General features: G+C 36.1%; 1 protein-coding gene across 1 annotated transcript in view; it reads right to left on the minus strand.

Annotated features, from left to right (window-relative positions):
- The window catches only part of LOC114892184 (zinc finger protein 354B), a 93,555-nt gene that overhangs the window by 53,486 nt on the left and 12,735 nt on the right, over positions 1-27,334 (minus strand). Inside the window, exon 4 of the mRNA XM_029216848.1 lies at positions 10,365-11,946. Within this exon, the coding sequence (XP_029072681.1) occupies positions 10,365-11,946 (1,582 nt within the window). The remainder of the gene's footprint in view (positions 1-10,364; positions 11,947-27,334) is intronic.

The following is a 27,334-nucleotide window of genomic DNA, read 5'->3' on the forward strand; positions in this document are numbered from 1 at the left end:
AGGAAGAAATAAAAAATATAAACAGACTAATCACAAGCACTGAAATTGAAACTGTGATTAAAAATCTTCCAGCAAACAAAAGCCTAGGACCAGATGGCTTCATGGGCGAAATTCTATCAAACATTTAGAGAAGAGCTAACACCTATCTTTCTCAAACTTTTCCAAAATATAGCAGAGGGAGGAACACTCCCAAACTCATTCTACAAGGCCACCATCACCCTGATATCAAAAGGAGAAAAAGATGTCACAGAAAAAGGAAACTACAGGCCAATATCACTGATGAACATAGATGCAAATATCCTCAACAAAACACTAGCAAACAGAATCCAACAGCACATTAAAAGGATCATACACCATGATCAAGTGGGGTTAATCCAAGAAATGCAAGGATTCTTCAATATGTGCAAATCAATCAATGTGATAAACCATATTAACAAATGGAAGGAGAAAAACCATATGATCATCTCAATAGATGCAAAAAAAGCTTTCGACAAAATTCAACACCCATTTATGATAAAAACCCTGCAGAAAGTAGGCATAGAGGGAACTTTCCTCAACATAATAAAGGCCATATATGACAAACCCACAGCCAACATCATTCTCAATGGTGAAAAACTGAAACGATTTCCTCTAAGATCATGAACAAGACAAGGTTGTCCACTCTCACCAGTATTATTCAACATAATTTTGTAAGTTTTAGCCACAGCAATCAGAGAAGGAAAAGAAATAAAGGGAATCCAAACTGGAAAAGAAGAAGTAAACCTTTCACTGTTTGCAGATGACATGATACTATACACTGAACAGCCTAAAGATGCCACCTGGAAACCACTAGAGCTAATCAATGAATTTGGTAAAGTAGCAGGATACAAAATTAATACACAGAAATCTCTTGCATTCCTATACACTAACAACAAAAATCAGAAAGAGAAATTAAGGAAACACTCTCATTTACCACTGCAATAAAAAGAATAAAATACCTAGGAATAAACCTACTTAAGGAGGCAAAAGAACTGTATGCAGAAAACTATAAGGCACTGATGAAAGAAATCAAAGACGATATAAACAGATGGAAAGATATACCATGTTCTTGCATTGGAATAATCAACATTGTGAAAATGACTCTACTACCCAAAGCAAGCTACAGATTCAGTGCAATCCCTATCAAATTACCAATGGCATTTTTCAAAGAACTAGAACAAAGAATTTTACAATTTGTATGGAAACACAAAAGACCCCGAATAGCCAAAGCAATCTTGAGAAAGTAAAACGGAGCTTGAGGAATCATGCTCCCTGACTTCAGACTATACTACAAAGCTACAGTAATCAAGACAGTATGGTACTGGCACAAAAACAGAAATATAGATCAATGGAACAGGATAGAAAACCCAGAGACAAACCCATGCACATATGGTCACCTTATCTTTGACAAAGGAAGCAAGAATACACAATGGAGAAAGGACAGCCTCTTCAATAAGTGGTGCTGGGAAAACTGGATAGCTACATGTAAAAGAATGAAATTAGAACAGTTACTAACACCATACACAAAAATAAACTTAAAATGGATTAAAGACCTAAATGTAAGGCTAGACACTACAGAATTCTTAGAGGAAAACATAGGCACAACACTATATAACATAAATCACAGCAAGATCTTTTTTGACCCATCTCCTAGAGTAATGGAAGTAAAATCAAAAATAAACAAATGGAACCTTATGAAACTTAAAAGCTTTTGCACAGCAAAGGAAACCATAAAGAAGACGAAAAGGCAACCCTCAGAAATGGGAGCAAATATTGGCAAACCAAGAAACTGACAAAGGATTAATCTCCAAAATATACAAGGAGCTCATGCAGCTCAATATAAAAAACACAAACAAGTCAGTCCAAAAATCGGCAGAAGACCTAAAGAGACATTTCTCCAAAGAAGACATACAGATTCCCAACAAACACAGGAAAAGATGCTCAACATCATTAATCATTAGAGAAATGCATATCAAAGCCACAATGAGGTATCACCTCACACCAGAGTGGCCATCATCAAAATATCTACAAACAATAAATGCTGGAGAAGGTGTGGAGAAATGGGAACCCTCCTGCACTGTTGGTGGGAATATAAATTGATACAGCCAATATGGAGAACAGTATGGAGGTTCCTTAAAAAACTAAAAATAGAACTACCATAGGACCCAGCAATCCCACTATTCAGCATATACCTTGAGAAAACCATAACTTAAAAAGATACATGTATCACAATATTCATTGCAACACTATTTACAATAGCCAGGACATGGAAGCAAACTAAATAAATGTCCATCGTCAGATGAATGGATAAAGAAGATGTGGCACATACATACAATGGAATATTACTCAGCCATAGAAAGGAATGAAATTGAGTTATTTGTAATGAGGTAGATGGACCTAGAGACTGTCACACAGAGTGAAGTAAGTCAGAAAGAGAAAAACAAATACCAGATGCTAACACACATATATGAAATCTAAAAAATGGTACTTATGAACCTAGTGGCAGGGAAGGAATAAAGACACAGACATAGAGAATGCACCTGAGGACACAGGAGGGAAGCGGAAGCTGGGACGAAGTGAGAGAGTAGCATTAACATACATACACTACCAAATGTAAAATGGATGGCTAGTGGGAAGTTGTTGCATAGCACAGGGAGATCAGCTTGATGCTTTGTGACGACCTAGAGGGGTGGGATAGGGAGGGTGGGAGGGAGGCTCAAGAGGGAGGGGATATTGTGATATATGTATACATATAGCTGATTTGCTTTGTGTGTTGTATAGCAGAAAATAACACAACATTGTAAAGTAATTATAGCCCAATAAAGACATTAAAAAACCAACCAACAAAAAAAAAAAAAACAGAGCTCCAAAAACATGAACCAAAAGCTGACAGAAGTGAAGGAAGAACTAATAGTTAAATATTAATACTTGGAGACTTTAACATCCCATTTCAACAACAGAACAACCAGGCAGAATATAAACAGGGAAAGAGAAGACTTGAACAACACTATAAACAAATCAGACCTAACAGATATTGGTAAAACAATTCCCCCAGCAACACAGATTATATAATCTCAAGGGCACATGAAAAATTCTCAAGGATAGATCATGTACTAGACAAAAAGAAACAAACAAAAACAAAAACAGAAAACCCTAAATAAATTAAAAGTATTGAAGTAATACAATGTATGTTATCCAACCACAATGGAATGAAATTAAAAATCAATAACAAGAGTATGGAAAACTCACAAATATGTGGATATTAAACTACACACTCTTAAAAAGATCAATGGGTCAAAGAACAATTCAAAAGAGATATTAGAAAGTACTTCGAGATAAATGTTTGTGTTTCAAAGTATACCATCAAAAAATGAAAAGTTTGGGCTTCCCTGGTGGCACAGTGGTTGAGAGTCCGCCTGCCGATGCAGGGGACACGGGTTCGTGCCCCGGTCTGGGAAGATCCCACATGCCGCGGAGTGGCTAGGCCCGTGAGCCATGGCCGCTGGGCCTGCGCGTCCGGAGCCTGTGCTCCGCTACGGGAGAGGCCACAACAGTGAGAGGCCCGCTTACTGAAAAAAGTTAACTCACACAATAGGAAAAAATGATTGTAAATCATATATCTGACATGAAACTAGTATCTGGAATAGAGAACTCACAACTCAATAATAAGACAAATAATCCAATTAAGAGTGGGCAAAGAATGGACTGTTTCTGATGGTAAAATAAATTGAATAAGTAAATTAATTCATTAATAATGTCTTCATTTTCTGATATAATCTTTTTAAATGAACAAAGGATTTTAAAAAATAAATTTATGCATTTTTATTTATTATTTTTGGCTGTGTTGGGTCTTCGTTGCTGCGTGTGGGCTTTCTCTAGTTGTGGCGAACAGGGGCTACTCTTTGTTGTGGTGCATGGGCTTCTCACTGCGGTGGCTTCTCTTGTTGCAGAGCACGGGATCTAGGCACGTGGGCTTTAGTAGTTGTGGTTTGTGGGCTCTAGAGTTCAGGCTCAGTAGTTGTGGCACACAGGATTAGCTGCTCCGCGGTATGTGGGATCTTCCCGGACCAGGGCTCGAACCTGTGTCCCTTGCACTGGCAGGCAGATTCTTAACCACTGCACCACCAGGGAAGTCCCAGGAACCAATATTTTTAAACAGGACTCAGGAGACTAACTTTAAGTTCATACATATTCTCTATACACTCAGTTCTGTTCTTGAGCCCATACAGTGAATTTTTAAAATTTCTGTTACTGCATGTTTTCAGTTCCAAAATTTCCATTTGTTTCTTTTTTATCTTTTCTACTTCTTTGCTGAGACTTAAATTTCTTTGATAAGGCTCTATTTTTTGTTTCAAACTTTTTTTTTTTTTTTTTTTTTCAGTACACGGGCCTCCTGTTGCAGAGCACAGGCTATGGACGCGCAGGCTCAGCGGCCATGGCTCACAGGCCCAGCTGCTCTGCGGCATGTGGGATTTTCCCGGACCGGGGCACGAACCCACATCCCCTGCATCGGCAGCTGGACTCTCAACCACTGTGCCACCAGGGAAGCCCTGTTTCAAACATTTTTGAAATTGCTCATCAAAGTATTTTTATGATTGCTGCTATAAAAATCTTTGTTAGATTATTTTAACATCTCTGTCGCCTAATTCTTGATGTTTACTAATTGTCTTTTTCATTCAAGTGATCTTCCTGGTTCTTGGTATGATGAAAGTCTTTTGTTGAATCCTGGAAAACTTGGGTATTATGTTATGAAACTCCGGATCTTATTTGAATCTTTTGCTTCAGCTGACTTGCTTTGATACTGCTACAGCAAATATGGCATTATGAAGTTCCACCTCATAATGGCCATGTTGGGTAGAAGCTCAGCTTTCCTATTTGGCCTCCCTAGACACCCAAGGAGTTAAGGGTCTCCTTTTTATTCCTTGATGAGGGTGGGATTTCTAGTTCCTCACTAAGCCTTCACTGATATCACTCTGGCTGAGACAGATAAGAGTGCCTTGTATGCTCCCTACTTGGCCTCCTATGGCACTATGGGGTGGGAGTGTGGCCTCATCACTGTTGGGCAGTGGTAAAAATTCTGTCCCTACACTAGGCCCCCTCTGATGCCACCCCAGCAGGGAGAGGATGCGATGCTCTTAGTACTGAGTGGAAGGGAGGGTGGTGTCCCAGTTCCCCATGTAGTCTCCACTATTATTGCTGGGAAGAGAGGTTATTACCACCGGGCATGAATGAATGTCCTAGCTCTTGGCAATACACACACCAGCAAAGTTTTATGGCCCCTCTTTACAGCCTTATAAGGGTGGAAGTCTAGGCTCTCCACTCAGCCTTTGCTGGTGTGTGTAGTGATGGGACCAGTTTTTTCCGTGTTGTTTGGCTGGAGTAGAGTGTTATTATCTAAGAGTTTTCTGTCTTGCTAGGGCACCCTGTTCCTGGTCCTTTGGCTAATGAAAGTAGGCTTTGTTGGGGTTTTGTAAATTTTTTTGTGTCTATGTCTCTTGCTGTTTCTGGGTTCCTGCTACTTCAGTTCTATACTTGGGATATATGAGGCAAAAAGAACTACCGTATCACCGGTCCTGAGGTTCCTAGCTGGCCTATATGCTTCTCTCCATTCTTCAGAATCTTCTTGTGATTGTTTTAAATATAATATACAGGGGTTTAAAATGTACTTAGTGGGCAAATAGCAAAAAGTATATATCTGCCTACTCCATCTTCCTAGAACAATTTGATTTTTAGATTGAAAATTTTAGTTTGTAATCTATAACTTGACTATTTTATCCAACAATATACGCTAATATTGTTACTAATGATGTTTCTACCCCCAAAATACATAAGATGAACATTTAAAAATTTGAGTTAATCTATACCATTAGGAACCGTAAAGCAGTATATGAAAAAACACAGTGGAATTTCTAGGGTTGAAAAGGCCAGGGACTATGTAACTTGAACCAGAATGGGGGCAGGAAAACACACAGGTCTCTTGACTTTTTGTCCAATGCTCTCATTGAAAGTTCTCTCTCTCAAAGAAAACAACAAAAAAAAACTTTAAAAATAGTTCTTGAAAGTTGTATTCCTTAAACAACTGTTTTTATAACCTGAAGCATACTGACTTACAATACTAACTGAAATTATATGTTCTCATTTTGAAAGCATAACTGCACCTTAATTAAAAAGAAAATAACACCATCAGCTTGAAGAATTTTAGCATCTGTGGTATGTCAGTTTGTGCAGGACAATTGTCAAGCACTAAGAGCAGAGCTAACCTCTGGTTTTGTTTTTGTTTTTTTATCTTTTCACTAAACATTTCTCACAGACTGTCCCAAACTACTATTCTCAAGAATCCATCCTTCAGCCAGTTTCTCAAGCCAGAAACTTTGAACCTTCTGTCCCATCAGTCTTCCTAAAACAGGTTTCAAATTGGCCATTTGCTCCTCAGAAATATACTGATTTAATATCTAAAGATCATATCCAAATTCCTGTACTCTCAGATAGCATTTAAAGTTTCTAATAACCTAACTCTAGTTTTCATTGCCAATATTATTTTTTCTTTTATCCTACCAGGAATCCTCCACATCAGCAAGGCTTGTTTACCTGCTGGTCTCTACAGATGCTACATACACTCTCCTTCTGAGCCTTTTGCTCCTGTGGTACTCTTGTCCTTGCCATCCCCTTCCTCTCTCTAGGTATTATGATTCCATTCATCCTTCAGATTTGGATGATAAAAAAATTTGCTCTGAGTTCTTAAACACATATTGGTCACTTCATCAAGCTTCTACTTATTAAGGAAGAAACCTGATCTTATAAACACATACAACGTAGATGATGATGTATCATGACCAGGTAGAATTTATTTCAGGAACACATCGGTTAGCATAAAAATTCAGTCCATATAATCACCTATTAAAAGTGTGAAGAGAGAAATTATGATTATTTCACTAAATGCAGAAAATAAATATGACAAAATACTACTCCCATTTATGATAAAAACTCACAGCACACTGGGAATACAGGGGTATGTTTCTATTTTGATAACAGATATCCACAGACAAATTAAAGGTAACATCATTAAATGGTGAAAAATGAATGCCATCATTCATATTCAACATTGTACTGGCTTGTATATAGTACTATAATGTAAGAAGAAAATTTTCAATGTATTACAACTAGAAGAGAAAAATAAAATGGTCATTATTTACAGATGATCATTGTGTTTGCAGAAAATTCCAAAGAATCTACAAACAAGCTATTAGAAAAAGTCAATTTAGCAAGGTTATTGGCTATATGGTCAATATATAAAAATCAATTTGTTTCTATGTACTAGTAACAAATAATTGGAAAATGAAGTTTAGAAAATACTACTTACAAGAGTACAGTGAGGACATCATGTCCTCTTATGCTTCCTTTCCATTGCACAAACTTTTCCCCTACGTGAATGTCTTTCCATCTACCTCCACGCACTTGTTGAACTCCTATAATCCTTTCCAGTCTCTGTTCAGACTTATCACTCTTTTAAAGCATTCTTTCTCATCCTAAGTACTTTTTAAACTTTAATTTACCAGCAAATTCTTTTCTTAAAAAAAAACACAAAAAGTAACAGATATCAAACATATAGAATAAAAGTGGAGCTTTCTTACTGAAACATGAGTATAGAGTGAACTCAGAGCCATGACTTCCTAAAAAGTCTCCAAAACACAGATTGAAACTCATTAACATTTTTAAGCACCCAAAGATCCAAAAATTGCTACTATAGTCAACATCTTAAAAAAGTGAAATCTTTCTCCGGCTTTACAGAAAATAAGGTCAGCAGATAGAAATTCCTTCACCTTCAAATTATAACAGAAACTTATCTGCATTCCTATCTTTCTGTAGGCTACCTTTCTCTCCAGCCTAAGGTAAAGTCTTCCACCTATGCTCTAATTCTTTCAGAATCTCTCAGAAAATATGTTCCACACAATGATCTCATTAGTTCATCTTCAACATGTGTATACATTGCCTCACTTAACACAGAAATGCTCCCTAAGTAATTTTCTCCCTTCTAAATGCAACCCTCTTTTCTTCCCTTCATTTAAACTTCTTGAAACATAGTGTAAAACAGCGCACTAGTTCTCATCTTCTAACCTAGAATAATGTGGCTTCTGTTCACCCTAATTAACAGAAATTGCTCTTGCCAAGGTCTCCAACATTCTAGCTACCAATTCCAATTTACTCTGTTATGTGATCTGTGGCACCCGACACTACAGAGATTCAGTTCTCCTTTGGGCTCAGTAACATCACTCTTCTGGCTTTTCTCCTACCTCTAGGGCCATTCCATTTCATCTTAGTTAAATTCCTTTTCCTCTACCAACTCCTTATTTACTGATATTTTTTGTAGGGTTTATCCATGATCCCTGCTTCTCATTCTAATCTGTACACTCTGCTGGCCAAGTTCACATAGTGTGGTTTTGACTACCAACTGTGTATTTTAATTACTCTGAATTCTAGTCTTCTGGCTCTAGTCTTCTAGGTTTGTCTGTTCAGCTGTCTTCAACCTCCTAAATTCAGTCTCTACACCTTACTGCCAGAACAATTTCCCTTATATAAAATCTTTCATTGGTTCTAGAAATTTCAGAATCAAATTCAAGTTCTTTAGGATGGCAGTAAGACCTTCAGTTCTGCCTTCTTTTCAAGCTTCAACCTGTCATTCTCACAACTTAACAGGTGTTCTACAAACATGTCATGCTGTCACCTACCTTTACCTTTGCTTATGTGGCTCCCTCCCCTTGAAGCACTCATCTCACTCTCTGGAGAATTTCCATTATTCTTCCAAAATTGGGCTCAGGAATGACTGTCCCTGCTCCTTTGGGGTTCCCTTCGTTAGGTCCATTCTTTCTTTCCACATCCTGCACAAATCTCTACAGTATTTGTGTTCGGTAACATAGTATCATTGTATCATCTATTTCTCTGTGAAAACTACTCTAACACATGGTAATTTACTTACTTTGTTACCTCTTCAACCCTCTCCTTTTGCCCCTCAATTCATGACTTCTTGAAGGCCTGTTCTTTTCTCCTGAACAATTTCCAGTGCCTGGGATAATACCTGGCTCAGGGGTTAAAGAAACATTTACTGAGTAAACTGGCTTTTAAATGGTTTAGAATTCTTTCCCTTCTTTTATTTTCCTTTGGAGTCTGAGATTTTAAAAAATTAGAAAACCTCAAGTGGGGAAAACATGCTTTTATTTCATGAAGTTGATCCCTTTTTAAGACTTTGCTACAGGTGATAGGTTCTTAGGAATTCTTCTGCAGTGAACTAAAAAAACAGCTTTAACTTCAAAGTGATTACCTAATCAAAGTATATTTTTCCTACTTAAATTAGCACGCTGTATAGAACATAGCAAGTACAGTTATAGAATAAATGTGACTTCAATACAAAGAAAAATAATTCTAAAAACAAAATTAGAAATTGCATAAAAATTTGGGAAACAGGTGTAGTTTGGAAGTAACTAGAAAAATAAAGGAGGAAGAGAACAGAGGGTTTTGTTTTTGTTTTGCCTCTTTTTTGATGAAAACCATGTACAAAGTTTGACAATAGTTTAAGAAAAGGCAAGTTCCAGACTGAGGTAGTTTGCAGTTTATTTTTATCTATTATTTGGTCCTTGGCTCTATAAGTGCATATATTTTAAGATTTTGTTTGCTATTAAAATGTTAGTTGTAATAAATATGCTATTAGCTTATACAGTTGGTTTCTAATGAGAAATCCAGTACCCCTGCATCCAAATTTTTCTGTTTATGTGTTGCATAAAGTGTATAATGCTGTATAAGAGAAAAACCTTACCTTTTATCTTACAAATGGCCAAAATCAGTATTTTGTGATTTGTCTCAGGATATTTAAAAAAGTGACTGACAGGTATGAAAGTGTCCCACGTATTTATTACACAGTCAAGGTTTATCCTTAGACTTTAATAACTGTGAGGACTAAATTAAAATAGAAATTTTATCATATTCATTACATTTACTAAATCATTCTCTAGTATGTATATAGTTGTCCCTCAGTATCTATTGGGGACTGTTTCCAGGACCCCCCCCCAACAGATACCAAAATCTGAGGATGATCAATTCCCTTATATAAAATGGTGTAGAATTTACACATAACCTATGCACATCCTCTCTAAATTACTTGTAATACCTAATACAATGCAAATGCCATGAAAATAGTTGCCGGTGTGTGGTAAATTTAAATTTTGCTTTTTGGAACTTACTGGAATTTTTTTTCTGAATATTTAAAATTTGCAGTTATTTGAATCAGTGGATGTGGAACCCAGAGATAAGCAAGGCCAACTGTATTCTAATAAGCTTTGGTTTAAGGATTTCACACATGCAAATCCACTTTGAAGGAGTTCTCTTCAATGTGAATTTTATAATGGTTAGTAAGGGATGACCTCTGGCTGAAGAGTTTCCCACATGCATTACATTCATAGGGTTTCTCTCCAGTATGAATTCTTTGATGCGCAATAAGTGATGAGCTCTGCCTAAAAGTTTTCCCACATGTACTACATGCAAAGGGTTTTTCTCCTGTATGAATTCTTTGATGTTGAATAAGAGCTGCACTTTGGCCAAAGGATATCCCACATTCCAGACATTGATACGGTTTCTCTCCTGTATGAATTCTCTGGTGATTACTAAGGGATGAGTTACACCTGAATGTTTTCCCACACTCATTACATTTATAGGGTCTTTCTCCAGTATGCATTCTCTGATGTTGAATGAGAGCTGAACTTTGTCTGAAGGCTTTCCCACATACTTTACACTTACATGGTTTCTCTCCAGTATGAATGCGCTCATGAATAATGAGTGTCGAGTGGGAACTTAAGGCTTTACCACATTCATTACAATTATACAGTTTCTCTCCAGTATGAATTATTCGGTGTCTATTAAGTCGTGAAATAGAAGTGAAACCTTTTCCACATTCATTACATCTATAAGGCTTTTCTCCAGTGTGAATTCTTTCATGTTGAATAAGAGATGCACTCTGACTGAATGCTCTCCCACATTCACTACATTTAAAAGGTTTCTCTCCTGTGTGAATTCTCTGATGATAACGAAGAGATGAACTAGACTTAAAGGTATTGCCACATTCATTACATAAATAGGACTTCTTTCTGAGATGAATTCTCTGACATCCAGAAGGGGATGTGCTACAACTGGATGCCTTCCTTCCTGGGTTATATTTGTGGGGATTTTCTCGAGCGTGGATTTTTTGATGTATAAAAAGGGTAGACCTTCTGCTGAAGGATTTACCACATTCTTTACATCTATAGGATTTTTCCACAGTATGGGTTCTTAGGTGTTTACAAAGGGATGCACTATGGCTGAAGGCTTTTCCACATTCTTTACATATATAGGGTTTCTCTCCAGTATGAGTTCTTTGATGTTGAATAAGAGCTGAACTTTGGCTGAAGGCTTTCAAACATTCTTTACATTTAAATAATTTCTCTCCAGTATGGTTTTTCTGATGTTTACGAAGGGATGAATTGTGAATGAAGGCTTTTTCACAAATGTTACATTTATAGCGTTTTTCTGCTGTCTTGATTTTTGGTTGGTTAAGTAAATTTGAATCCTGCCTGAAGCTATTTCTTTGTATTTCATATTTTGAGGGTGTTTTTTCTCTAGCAGTCTTTTGTTGCTTAACAAACACTGATTTCAGGCTGAAATTCTGGCCAAAGTCATTATTTTTATGGCTTCTTTCTACAGTGAGGATCTTTGTATGGGTGACTGAAATTATTTGTAAACTTTCATTTTTGTCCTTCTGTTTCTCTATTCTGTCTTCATATAAGCAGGATTTTTCTGATATGAAGTTCCAGGGTTCATTTTTTTTGAGTCTTTTCCTTACTGGCCCCCAAAATGATGAGTCTTGAGTTTGAGTTGACTTTGTGGTTTTAGGACTGCTCTTACATCCTGAAGAAAACAAAAAAAGAAAGAAATTGCCAATGATCCACATGATTAGCTGAGACTAAATGTGTAGAAGGACTAAATATTAATGATATCTAAATAAGGCATTGCTTTCTGGCTAAAAGAACCTATAGCAAGAGGAAAAAATAGGAAAGTAACAGTGTCACCGTATAAAATAATAATGGATGAGAGCTGGAGTACTAGGGTGAATAAAACAAAGATGGTCATTTAAAGAAGGTGAGAGTATACACATTACCAGAAGAATGGAGAGAAGGCATCAGAGGAGGAGTATGAATTGGGAAATGCAGTCTAGTATCCAAAGCCTATGACAGACTCATACATTATCTCCATGACATCACTCTCATTTCTGTAATTATTTCTAATCTTGAATGTCTTCCCTACTCTTCCTACATGTCAAACTTCTCTGTAGCCTTCAGATTCAGTTCCAGTGTTAAGCTCCTCTTTGCACCCTTTCCTGACTCTGAGCTCCAAAAATCTATTCCCCTTATTATACCACTTAACCACAGTATATTATAATATGTACCTAAGGGAAAAAATTATGAGTATATCTAGAGATAATGAGAAAGCCTTAAAAAAATTCAGCACCACTGATAATAAAAATAAAAATATTCAAGAAAAACAGGAATTGAGGGATGCTTCCTCAACAAGATAAATACATATACTTTAGTCCTAAAGCCAGTATCTTATTTAATGAAGAAACTCTAGAGACATTTCCACTATGATCAAGAACAAGGCAAGGATGCCCATTACTTTCACTTCTGTTCAACATTGTACTAGATGTATCAACCAACACAAGTACACAAGCAAAATCAATTAGAGGCATAAGCATGAGTAAAGAGGAAATAAAACTATCTCTATTTGCTGATGATATAATACTATAACTGAAATTAAACCTCAGAGAATCAATGATAAACCTTGATCAGTGACATACCAGAATATAAAATTAACACACTAAAATCAATAATCTTCATTTATACAAAGATTTAGGGAAATGAATTCACAAGAAATATGAAAAACTTATATGGGAAAAAATTTTAAAGTCTTTAAAAAAATTTTTTTAAGATTTTTTTTATTGTTGTTGTGGACCAGTTTTAACGTCTTTATTGAGTTTGTTACAATATTGCTTCTGTTTTATGTTTTGGTTTTTTGGCCCCGAGGTATGTGGGATCTTAGCTCCCTGACCAGGGATCAAACACGCACCCCCTGTATTGGAAGGTGAAGTCTTAACCACTGGACTGCCAGGGAAGTCCCTAGAACAGTCTTGAATAACATTAAAGTCACCTGAAAAACCTCTCCTATTCTTGGATAAAACACTTCAATGTTATAAAAATATAAGGATTAAGAAATATAAAGATATTTTAAATCCTGCTGTAATTAACAACATAACTTTACAACTTAAAGAACTAGAAAAAAAACCAAACTAAACCCAAAGCTAGCAGAAGGAAGAAATAATAAAGACAAGAACTTAGATACATAAAATAGAAAAACAGTAGAGAAAAAAATCAACAAATGCAAAATCAGTTATTTGAAAAGATCTACAAAATTGACAAAACTTTAGTGAGACTGACTAAAAATAAAAGAGAGAAGACACAAAGTACTAAAATCAGAAATGCAAGTTGGCAACATTACCATGGAGTCAAAAGAAATAAAAAGGATTATAAGGAAAAACCATGGATAACTGTATGACAAAAAATTGTATAGCCTAGATGATATGGACAAATTCCGAGAAACACAAAACTTACCCAAACTGAATTATGAAGTAGAAAATCTGAACAGACATATAACTAGTAAAACAATTGAACCAGTAATCAAAGCCTCCCAATAGTAAAAATGCTCTGTACCAGATAGTTTTATTGTCTATCAAATATTAAAGATGAACTAACACCACTCCTTCTGAAATTCTTCCAAAAAACTAAAGAGGAGGCAATATTTCCTAACTTATTCTATGGGGCCAGCATTGCCCTGATAATAAAGCCAGACAAAAACCCTATAAGAATAGAAAACTAAAGACCAATATTCCTTGTGAATATTGATTTTAAAATCCTCAATAAAGTACTAGGCAAAGAGAATTCAGAATATTAGAATGATTATACACCATGAGATTTATCCTTGGAATGCAAGAATGGTTCAACATATGAAAACCAATTAAAGCAACACATCACATTAACAGAAAGAAGACACAAAATCACATGATCATCTCAAGTGATGTAGAAAAAAGCATCTGACAAAATTCAAAATTCAACACCTTTTCATGATTAAAAAAACCCCAAAACACTTAATAAACTGGGACTGGAAGGAAAATACCCCAACACAATAAAGACCATCCTTAAAGAACCCATAGTTAACATCATACTCAATGGCTAAAGACTATAATCTTTTCCTCTGAGATCAGGAACAAGATAAGGATGCCCACTTTTACCACTTCAACCCAACACAGTATTGGAATTTCTAGCCAGAGCAATCAGGCAAGAAAAATAAATAAAAGATATCTAAATTGGAAAGGAAAAAGTAAAATGATCTCAGTCACAGATGACATGACCTTTCTTAAAAATTTATTTTTTTGAAGTATAGTTGATTTACAATGTTGGGTTAATTTCTGCTGTACAGCAAAGTGATTTGAGTTACACATACATACATTCTTTTCATATTCTTTTCCATTATTTATGGTTTATCACAGGATATTGAATATAGTTCCCTGTGCTATACGGTAGGATCTTGTTTATCCATTATATATATAATAGTCTGCAACAGATGACAACAGATGATCTTATATGTAGAAAATGTAAAGGTTCCACAAAAAAATTGTTAGAATACACAAATTCAGCAAAGTAGCAGGATAAAAAATCAACACAAAAAAAGTTGTGTTTTTATCCTCTAACAATGAACAAGCCAAAACAGAAATACAGAAAAGGATTTAATTTACAATAGCATCAAAAAGAATAAAATACTTAGGAATTAACTCAAAGGAGGTAAAAGATTTGTACACTGAAAAAAGAAGACATAGGTAAATGGAAAAACATCAGGTATTTACAGACTGTAAGATTTAATACTCATAAGATGGCAATACTACCTAAAGTGATCTAGAGATTAAATGCAAGCCCTATCAAAATTCCAATGCCGTTTTTTTTGCAGAAATAGTAAAACTCATCTTAAAATTTATATGGAATCTCAAGGGACCCTGAAAAGCCAAAATAATCTTGAAAAAGAACAAATTTGGAGTACTCATACTTCCTGATTTCAAAACTTATACAAAGTTACAATAATCGAAGCATTGTGGTACTGGCATAAAGATGAACATATAGATCAATAGAATAGAATAGGAAGTCTAGAAATAAACCTTCACATATATGGGCAAATGAATTTTGCCCATAAAAAGGTGCCAAGACTATTCAATGGGGTAAAGACAGTCTTTTCAACAAATAGTGCTGGGAAAGCTGGATATCCACTTGCAAAAAAAATGAAGCTGGACCCTTTACCTAACACCATACACAAAAATTAACTCAAAATGAATACATGACTTAAATGTAAGATCTAAAACTATAAAATTCTCAGACGAAAACATAGGGTAAAAGCTTCACGACTTAGGATTTAGCAATGATTTCTGGGACAGGATACCAAAAGCACAGGCAACAAAGGAAAAAAATAGACAAATAATTGGATTTCATCAAAATTAAAAGCTTCTGGGGGAATTCCCTGGCAGTCCAGTGGTTAGGACTCAGCACTCTCACTGCCAGGGCCAGGGTTTTATCCCTGGTCAGGGAACTAAGATCCTGCAAGCCAAGCAGTGTGGCCAAAAAAAAAAAGAAAAATTAAAAATAAATAAAAGCTTTGGTACATCAAAGAACACTATCAGCAGAATAAAAAGACAACCTGCAGAACAGGAAAAAATATTTTCTAATTATGTATCTGATAAAGGGTTAATATCCAGAATATATAAAGAATTCCTACAACTCAACAATAAGAAAACAAACAATCCAATTCAAAAATAAGCAAAGGACTTGAATAGACATATCTCTATAGAAGACATACCAATGGCCAATAAGCACATGAAAAGATGTTCAACATGTCAGGAAATAAAAATTCAAACCACAATATTCCACTTCACGTCTGTTAATATGGCTAATATATATGTGTGTGTGTATATTTTATATACATGTGTGTATGTGTGTGTGTATACACACAGAAAATAACAAATGTTGGCAAGGATGTGGAGAAACTGGAACCCTTGTGCACTGCTGTTGGGAATGTAAAATAATATAGCCACAGTGGACAACAGTATGGCAGTTCTTCAAAAAGTTAAGCAGAGAATTACCATGGGATTCAGTAATTCCATTCCTACAGATATACCCAAAAGAACTGAAAGCAAAAACTCAAAGAGATATTTGTATACCCATGCTCATAATAGCATTATTCACGGTAGCCAAAAGGTGGAAACAACCCAAATGTCCATTGACAGATGAATGGAAAAACAAGAAGTAGTATATACATATAATGGATTATTACTCAGCTTTACAGAGAAATGAAATTGTGATAGATGCTACAACATGGATGAACCTTGAAGACATCATGCAGCGTGAAATAAGCCAGACACAAAATGACAAGTGTTATATGATTCCAATTCTGAGGATTCTAGAACAGTCAAATGCAGAGACAGAAAGTAGAATAGTGATTATCAGAGGCTGGGGAGAAAAGCAGATGGAGAATTATTATTTAATGGGTAGAGAGTTTCAGTAAGGGATTATAAAAAACTTCTCCAGATGGATAATGATAATGGTTACAACACTGTGAATGTACTTAATGGCATCAAAGTGTATACTTACAAATAGTTAAAATGGTAAATTTTACATTATTTTTATTTTACCACAATAAAAAAAATAATTAGGGAACAATAAAATGTTTTGTCGAGAATTTGGGTAAACTGGAACCTACATACATAGCTGGTGGGAATGTAAATACAACTGCTCTGGGAAGCAGTTTGGTAGTTACTTAAAAAGTTAAACATAGCCTAAACATATGACTCAGTAATTTCATCCTAAGTATACACCCATGAGAAATGAAACATATGTCAAAATAAAAACTTTTACACAAATGGTCATAGCAGCATTATTTGTAATAACCAAAAATGGAAACTCAAATGTCCATCAACAGATGAATGGATAAACAAAAGGTGATATATCCATACAATGGAATATTAGTCATCCATAAAAAGGAATGAGGTACTGATACATATTACAACATGAATGAATCTTGAAACTATGCTAAGTAAAAGAAGCCAGATAGAAAGATCTACATATTATATGATTCCACTTACATGAAATGTCCAGAATAGTCAAATCCACAAAGACAGAAAGTAGGTTAGGAGTTCCCAGGGGTTAGGAGGATGCAGGAATGTGGAGTGATTGCTAATTGGTACAGGATTTCTTTCTGGGGTAATGAAAATGTTCTACAATTAGTGGCAATAGTTGAAGATCTTTGTGAACATACTTAAAACCATTAAATTGTACACTTTAAAAGCATGAATTTTATAGTATGTGAATTATACCTCAACACAGTTGTTTAAAAGAGAGAGAGAGAAAAAGCAACAATTCCCAGCATCATAGCCCTGTATGCTCCTGATCCTCACTTCCCCAGGTAAAAGGCTCTGTGATGAGCAATGGTAGACTGAAAAAAAATGCCAGAGAAAGGAAGAACTCTAGCAAAGAGCCTGAAGAAGAGCTGAAGTGACCACCAAAAAGATTAATCCCACTTTGAATTGAAAAATATGAAAAAAATAACCAAAAAGATTGGAACAGGAGCACAGGAAACATAAAGTACAGCTTAATTTAAATTCCCAGCTCACAACACTAGAAAAACTAAGTAAATGGAAAGAAAGCCATGGAAGAAAAAAGTAAGGATAAAAACAGGAATTAATAATGAAGAGAACAGATATCTCTATTAAAATCTATGAAAACCTATATGAAACAGATAATTCTCTAGAGAAATGCAGGTTACCAAAACTGACCCCATTACAATTAGAAATCTGGGACAGACCAATTATCATTGAAAAAATTAAGTTATTAAAGAGCAATCCTATAAAAAAGCACTGGAGAATTCTACCACATCTTGAAGGACCAGATAGTCCCAAGGCTCTATAAATTATGCCAGTGCATTTAAAAGAAAGGAAAAGTTCCTAGTTCCTTTTATGAAGGAAATATAATATGAAAACAAACCAGATAATAATACAAAGAAAGAAAACTACATAACAGTGTCAGTTATATTAGTGCAAACATTCTAAGAAAATTATCTTTAGCAAACAGATTCCAACACCACATTATTCCAGGAATGCAAGCAAAGTTGCTTCAATATTAGTATATCCATTAATATCATATAGTTTCCTCTTCTACCTTGTGGGTTATGACCAGAAATCATCTCCTACTCACTATAAATTCCTCAATATGGCACTCAAATTACAATTTTTGTTTTACTAATCTTCTTTAAACACAGTTTTTTAATCTTTTTGAACAATGTCAAATACTCTTAGTTGATATACACACATCTTTTAAACTCATATTAGAAATTGTATTATAGAATAGTTGGGTTGTGGGGAGGTTTCAGGACCAATCCAAGCAGGGAAACAGGTAGGCATTATTGAGGTAGTGTATGGAAGTGTCAAAATATAAGATGAAGCCAAAAGTTGTGAGCTAGGAAAAGCCAGTATGTGCCTCAAGCAAGAGGCAATAATGAATTGCATGCAATACTGAAAAGTCAAGGGTCAGTAATATGGACAGCCAAGGACAGAAGGAGGTAAAGGAGGGCTAACATGATAATAGTAAAAAACTGAATTCAACTAAAATTTTATTAAGGCCGTAATTCAATGATTTCAGCTAGAATATTTATATGGTTCACTGAACTATAAAAGATAGCACAGGGTTTCCCTGGTGGTGCAGTGGTTGAGAGTCCGCCTGCCGATGCAGCGGACATGGGTTCGTGCCCCGGTCCAGGAAGATCCCGCATGCTGCGGAGTGGCTGGGCCCGTAAGCCATGGCCGTTGAGCCTGCATGTCCGGAGCCTGTGCTCCACAGCGGGAGAGGCCACAACAGTGAGAGGCCCGTGTACCGCAAAAAAAAAAAAAAAAAAGATAGCACAGTTTTAGTTTACAAAAAGTCAAATTTCAATAGGTAAGTTTTAAAGTAATGTTGGAACTAAAATGGAAAATAAAATATCCTGTAAATAAATCTCTGGCTCTGCTTTCTAAAGGAGCTCTAAACAATATCATCCCACCAGTACATGTGTGTTACAGTCTTCAAGATTTTGATCTCTAACACTAAAATGAGTGAGGACTCCTTAGAAGGATGGCTATTTCCTTTATGGCCTATGAGAGGTACAAAACATGTGTGAGATTTCTTTGTATGGGCTCTGGAAGGTGGTACACAGTGAGTGTGGGACATACTGATATTAGTAGAAAGCAAGGATGCTAACAAAATTTATAAGGTTAGTAAGATATGCATTAAATTCATTAGCATGTTTGCCTATCGTGGTGTGGGGTGAGATAGGGAATAGGGAAGAGAATGGAGTAGAAATATAAGAATGAAAAAATGGGCCTTGTAGACATGAGTGTAAAAAATGTGCTACTAAACAGAGTATGGCTAACTCAATCCTCTGCCCTTGAGATTCAAAAACATATATACACAAACATATACGTGTGTGAGTGTGTGTGTGTAAGGGCTGTGTCAAGGGACATAGGACCTGCTTTAAAAGAGTTCCTGATGACTAAGTCGACAAGCTGTATCAAAAATACTACATCATAAAAAGCCATGAGTTCATAATGATAATAGAAAGAAAAAAATATAATTCTTAATTTAAAAAAAGAACTATAACTAGATTAATATTTTTGAGAAAATTATTATTCAGTTTTAAATATGTTATCAAGATTGACAGATGACTACCCACACATAAAGACTTGTATATTCATCATTAATAAAAAGTTTGAAGGAAAAAAAAAACAGCTTCAAAAATCTAAAAGGAATAGTGTCAAGGACACTCACTTTATATGCCAAATTATAAAGGTGTAGACTATTACAAAGCATTAAAAAACCATATCAAGACATTCCATTCAGATAAGAGGCCCTATCAGTCGGCTTGGATGAAAAAAGGTCATGATCTGCAAGATAGGATGACAATCTTGTAAGCCTAGCTACAAGGCGCTGTATCAGTTCTACTCATCCCAACTACACCATCAAGTGCTAACACCAGAGTCCTAAATTCATGCAAAGAAGAGCCTTGGACCATGCCCCTGAAGCAAAGAAGAGCCTTGGACCATGGACCTCCTAAGTGTTCCTTATGACCAGCTTAGGGTTTTCTTCCTTTTATTTTGGTTTTAGCAAGGTCTACAAACCTATCTCCTGAAATGCAGATCAAACATTGGTCTATCTTAGACCAAGCCTGAGCTACCTCATGAACAAGTCAGAAGTTTATAGAGACCAAAATGATCTTATCTCTCCTCTGCCAGGGGGCAGAAAGTCTAACAAATGACAAACAGTTGTCATCTGTGCATGGTTACCACCCTGACTAGTTTCTGTCATTAGGTCTATATTCTCTCTCCTTGGCTCTTAAGACTCTGAGATTCTATCTTCAGCCTTCTTCTTTCCCTAGTTGATTTTATCCACTCTAAATCCTGCTGCATGAATGACTATCCCAACTTTCCTCAAAATACTTTAAGTGGTATTTCTAACTGCCTACTAGCATTTCCATTTTAGTATTTTTCTTATGCTTCAAATTCAGTCTGTCCAAATCTGAACCTGGCACATGCTTTTTCAAACCTTTTTACTATTTTCCCTAGTTCAGAATGACATCATAACCTTACAGTTGCTCTGCCATAAGTTCTTAATCCCATGTCAAAACTTTCTGCCCCCTGCATTCCAAGCCTAGTCACCAAATGCTCTTAATTAAATTCCATCACTGAAATGTCTCTAACAGCCATCCCTAAAGTATGCCTAGGTTGGGGGTCTCATTACCCTATAATGGTTACTGCTACTGACTCTCACTATGTTCCTTTGATCCCAGTTTCCTACCTATCCAGTATTATTTTCCACTGTTTTTATCCTTAGAGAACTCATCTTGTGTATTAGTTTCCTATGGCTGCTGTAACAGAGTATCACAAACTTGGTGGCTTAAAACAACGCATTTTATTCTCTTACTGTCTAGAGGTCAAAAGTCTGAAATCAGTTTCACTGGGCTGAAACCAAGGTGTTAGTAGAGCTCAAGGGGAGAATCCACTCCCTTTCTTTTTCCAACCACTAGAGCTGCGTTCTTTGGCTCATGGTCTCTTCCTCCACCTTGAAAGCCAACAGCATAGCATCTTCATATTTCTCTTTGCTTCCATCATTATACTACCTCTGCTTTCTTGTCAAATTTCCTTCTGCCTCTCTCATAAAAAGTCAACTGTGATTACACTTGGGCACCCCTAGATAATCCAGGATAACTTCACCATCTCAAAATCCCTAATTCAATCATATTAAGATAACTTAAGGCGATATTAAGGTAACATCACAGGGACTTCCCTGGTGGCGCAGTCATTAAGAATCCACCTGCCAATGCAGGGGACACGGGTTCGAGCCCTGGTCCGGGAAGATCCCAAATGCCGCGGAGCAACTAAGCCCGTGCACCGCAACTAGTGAGCCTGTGCTCTGGAGCCCGTGAGCCACAACTACTGAGGCCCACGCTCCTGGAGCCCATGCTCCACAAGAGAAACCACCGCAATGAGAAACCCATGCACCCCATCGAAGAGTAGCCCTGCTCACCACAACTAGAGAAAGCCTGCGTGCAGCAAAGAAGGCCCAACACAGCCAAAAATAAATAAATAAAAAAAACAAAACAAAAGGTAACATCACAGGGTCCCAGGTATCTTGAGGGGCCATTATTCAGCCTATCACATTCTGTTATTTAAAAGACACTGATTACTCTTTTATTTTATTCATTCAACAAATATTTACTGTGTTGCTACAATGTGCCAGACTCTATTCTAGGCACTGGTGCTCTGTAAGACACCAGAGATCTAGTAATGAAAAGAAATAATTCGTTTCCTCCAGGAGCCTAATTTAACATTAGAAACGAATAATTCAACATGCAGTCACAACACAATGTGATCATTTCTACAACAAAAACAAAAGATAGAAACAGAAGCAAATGTGAGCTTTGAATAGTATCCAAACTATCCTTAGATAGTGGAGGATGTAGGCAGGAAAGAGGTACAGGCAGTGGTTACGATTTTCTAGGATTTTAGGGGATTGGCAGTTTGCTAGTGAAAACTTAAAAATTGAATCTTCCCTTTTGCCAAAAGGGAAAGATATGTGCCGCCACCCCTGCCCTTTTTCTTAGAATATTCTTTGAGAAAATTTGTATTTGTAAATCCTTCCTCTATGCCTTTGATATGTATGTAAACTTGTAAAGCCTCTGTGAGCATTACAAACCAGGAATGTTTTTCTTGAGAGCCTGGGAGCCATCTCTTTGAAATGTAAACATCAAGAAAGAGAGTGATCCTATCTCCCTGTCATTGTGGAAGTTTACCTAGTGCCGAACTCCAAACTGTTACCACCTGCTCATCATACTATACCAGTTTTCTTTTCACTAGCACAGATAGCCCAACTGCCAGGTGAATTTAGGATAAATATGAAAGAATGTATAGCTAACTGTGTTGTCAGTCCCCTTAAATGAGGACAAATTACAATTAACCTCGAGAACATGTATATAATTGCTCAGCTACATTACAAAAACAGAAAGAGGGCTTCCCTGGTGGCGCAGTGGTTGAGAGTCTGCCTGCCGATGCGGGGGACACGGGTTCGTGCCCCGGTCGGGGAGGATCCCACGTGCCGCCGCTGAGCCTGTGCGTCCGGAGCCTGTGCTCCGCAATGGGAGAGGCCACAACAGTGAGAGGCCCGCGTAAAAACAGAAAGAAACCCCACCCTTTTAATCTCATCAGCAGGTTACCTATGATGCATGCGGAAATCTGGTTTAATGTTTATTCAATAGTAACTGTTTTCTGTCTTTTGGAGAGGTTTTTCTGAGTTGGCAGGAGATAAAAAAAAAACTTTCCCCAATACTACATGAAGGAATACGGGTGAGGGTTGAAGGCAGAATCAATATTTTTTTTTACCCCAAATGGCTTTTTGGCCTTATTTCCTGAAGTATTTCCCTGATTTATCCAATAATCAGTCAGATTCAATGTCATAGCTCAATAAAAATGTGACTTTAATTGGCACTCTCACAGGGCTTTCTTGAGAACCAGAGGATTGAAAGACTTAAAATTGGTATGCTGGGAATTACACATAACAGTATAATTATAAATGGGTGTGGTACTGCACATTTGTGAACATCCTGTGTCTTACTGAAAAAAGGAATGCTGGTCTAGACAATTTGTTTTTCGTAACTCCAATTTTTAAAACTTTTTATTATGGAAAAATTTCAATATATACAAAAATAGAGAGAATTGTACAATGCAACAACAACCACCAACACTTCATATATAAGCTCTTACTCCTCCTCCATCAGACTGGCTAAAGCAAATCCTAAACATCGTATCATTTCATCTAATAATGTTTCCAAATGCATTTCTCAAGGATAAGGTCTTAAAAAAAAAAACAAAAAAAGCAAAACATCTCACAGCCAGTGAACTTAACACTACTCACTAGTAGCATCTTATATACATGGAAGTGTTTGAACTTCCCTAATTGCTTCATAAATTTTTTCAATTAGGAAACAATCAAGGTTCACCCACTGTATTTGGTTGGTATGACTCTTAAATCTCTTAGTCACTATGTTATAAATGTAATCTGCTGAAGTGAAGGTCATTTGGCCTCCCAGAAAAATATCTTAACCTGATAAAGAGCATCTGCAGCAATCTAGAGCTAACAGTATACTTGATGGTGAAAGGCTAAATGCTTTATACTTAAGATTGGGAACAAGGCAAGAATGTCTGTTCTCACCACTCTTAATCAGTATAGTACTGAAAGTCTACTTAGTACAATATGGTAAGAAAAGGAAATAAAAATCATACAAATCAGAAAGGAAGAAATGAAACTATCCCTATCTTGAGATGATAGTACATTAAAAAAATCCCTAGGAATCTACAAAACATTTCCTAGAACTATTAGGAGTTTAGGAAGGTCACAGGATATAAGGATAAACATACAAAAATCAATATTATTTCCATATACTATGGACATGTGGGCACTGAAATTATATTTACAATACCATTTATAATTACTCAAAAAATACTTAGGTGTAAATGTAACAAAATATGTACAGGACTTGTATTCTGCGAACTACAAAACACTGATGAAAGAAATTAAGTAAGAGCTAAATAGGGAATTCCCTCGTGGTCTAGCGGTTAGGACTCAGCGCTTTCACTGCTGAGGGCCTGAGGGCCCAGGTTCAATCCCTGGTCGGGGAACTAAGATCCCATAAGCTGCACATTGTGGCCAAAAACAAAAACAAGCTAAATACATGGTAAGATACACCATATTGATGGATTGGAAGATTCAGCATAGTAAAGATCTCAACTGTCTCCAAGTTTACTTGGTTTACTGCAATATCTCAGCAAGATTTTTTCGTAGATATAAATTATTCTAAAATTTATATGGAAAAGCAAAGAAACTAGAATAGTTAAAGCAACTTTGAAAAAGAATAAAGAAATAATCAACCCATCCAATATTAAAGCCTATATATAGCTACAGTAATCAACACTGTGTGATGTGGGTGGAGGGATAAACACACAGATCAGTGAAACAGAACACCTAGAAACAGACTCACAAATGGGCTCAACAGCTTTTTGACAAAGGTGTAAAAGAACTGAGTGGAGGAAGATAGCTTATTCAACAAATAATGCTGGGACAACTGACTGTCCATAAGCAAAAAAAAAGAATCTTGACCGAATCCTACATCTAATACAAAAATTAAATGCAAAAGAATCACAGAAATAAATGTACAGTGTAAAACTACAGCATTTTTAGAAGAAACACAGAAGAAAATCTACAAGATCTGAGGATAGGCAAAGAGTTCTTAGACTTGACAACGAAAGGACAATCCATAAAAGGAAACACTGATGAACCAGACCTCTCAAAATTAAAACTTTTGTTCCTCAGAGACACAATTAAGAGGATGAAAGGAAACTAAAGACTAGGAAAAAATATTTGCAAACCACATATCCATCAAATGACTACCATCTAGAATATATAAAAAACTCTCAAATCTCAACAGCAAAAAACCAAACAATTAGAAAATGGACAAAAGACACGAACAGACATTTCATCAAAGAAGATATACAGATGGCAAACAAGCACATGGAAATAACATCATTAGAACTTAGGAAGATGCAAATTAAAATCACAGTGTATATCACCATATACCTATCAGAATGGCTAAAATAAAAGTATTGACAACGCAAAATGTTGGCAAGGATGCACAGAAACTGAATCACTCATATGCTGCTGCGTTGCTGGTGGAATGTAAATTGGTACAGCCACTCTGGAACACAATTTAGCTGTGTCTTTCAAACTAAACATGCAACTACAACACGACCCAGTAATTGCACTCTTCCACATTTATCACAGAGAAATAAAAACTTACTTTTGCACAAAAACCTATACACAAATGTTTATAGCAATGTTACTTATAATTGTCAGAAACTGGAGACAACCCATATGTCCTTCAACAGTGAATGGTTATGTAACTGTGGTATATGTGTTTTACAAAAAACTATTCAGCAATCAAAAGGAATGAAATATTGATAAGTAACAAGGAAATACTGACAAGGAACTACTTGAATAAATTTCCAGAGAATTATGCTGAGTGAAAAAGAAAACAGTCCTAAAAGGTTGCATACTGTATGACTCCATTTAAATAACATTCCTGAAATGACAAAATTATAGAAATGGACTAGTGGTTACAAAGGGTTAAGAATAAGAGGAGGTGAGGAACAGGGACAAGGAACAAGATGAAAGTGGGTGTCTAAAAATGAGTAACAGGAAGGATCCTTATGGTGACAGAAGGAATTCTTCCATATCTTTGCTGTATCAACATCAATATCTTGTTTGCAGTCTTGAACTATAGTTTTGAAACTGGGTAAAGGACCAATGGGATCTCTCTGTACTACTTCTTATGTGAATTTAAAATTATCTTAAAATCAAAAAAAATTTTTTTAAAGTAAAATTCCCTCTAAAGTAAAAAATCAAATTGGTATCATTCCTCCAAATCTGATCTCCTACTACCACTATCTCAGTGAATTATATCATTATCCATCCCTGAACAAGTCACAAACCAAGCAACCATCCTTGACAACTCAATCTCCTTTATCTTCCATATCCAATTCATCTTTAAGTCCTACTGCATTTATCTCCTAAATGTCTCTGAAACTGGTTCCCTTCTTTCTGTGTCCATCACCACTAACCTAGCCAAGTCATTCATGCATTCATTAACTGGAAGCCAACTCTGACCGAGCACTATTTTAGGTACTGGAGAAATGGGTACAAATGAAACAGACAACCCAGCACAAGAAAGTTTATAATTCAGAGGAAGAGCAGATTATAAATAAATATGTACTATTTTGCAGTGATAAGTACTCTGAGAGAAAATAACACATGGTGAGGGCATAAAGACTGTGGAAGAATGCTGGAGAGGGTGTGGAGAAAAGGGAACCCTCTTACACTGTTGGTGGGAATGTAAATTGGTGCAGTCACAATGGAAAACAGTATGGAGGTTCCTCAAAAACTAAAAATAGAGTTGCCATATGATCCAGTAATCCCACTCCTGGGCATATATCCAGAAAAAACTATAATTTGAAAACATACATGCACCCCTAGTGCCCACTCTTGCCACTATTATTCAACATAGTTTTGGAACTCCTAGACACGGCAATTAGAGAAGAAAAAGAAATAAAAGGAATCCAAATTGGAAAAGAAAAAGTAAAACTGTCACTATTTGCAGATGACATGATACTATACATAGAAAATCCTAAAGATGCCACCAGAAAACAGCTAGAGCTAATCAATGGATTTAGTAAAGCTGCAGTATACAAAATTAATACACAAATCTCTTGCATTCCTATATACTAACAATGAAAGATCAGAAATAGAAATTAAGGAAACAATTACATTTAGCATTGCAACAGAAAGAATAAAATACCGAGAAATAAACCTACCTAAGGAGACAAAAGACCTGTATGCAGAAAACTATAAGATACTGATGAAAGAAATCAAGGACTACACAAACAGATGGAGAGATATACCATGTTCTTGGATTGGAAGAATCAACATTGTGAAAATGACTATACTACCCAAAGCAATCTACAGATTCAGTGCAATCCCTATCAAATTACCAATGGCATTTTTCACAGAATTAG

The sequence above is a fragment of the Monodon monoceros genome, unplaced genomic scaffold (genome assembly GCF_005190385.1).
Source record: "Monodon monoceros isolate NGI ecotype Baffin Bay Population unplaced genomic scaffold, NGI_Narwhal_1 Super_Scaffold_12, whole genome shotgun sequence".
Classification (NCBI taxonomy): Eukaryota; Metazoa; Chordata; class Mammalia; order Artiodactyla; family Monodontidae; genus Monodon; species Monodon monoceros.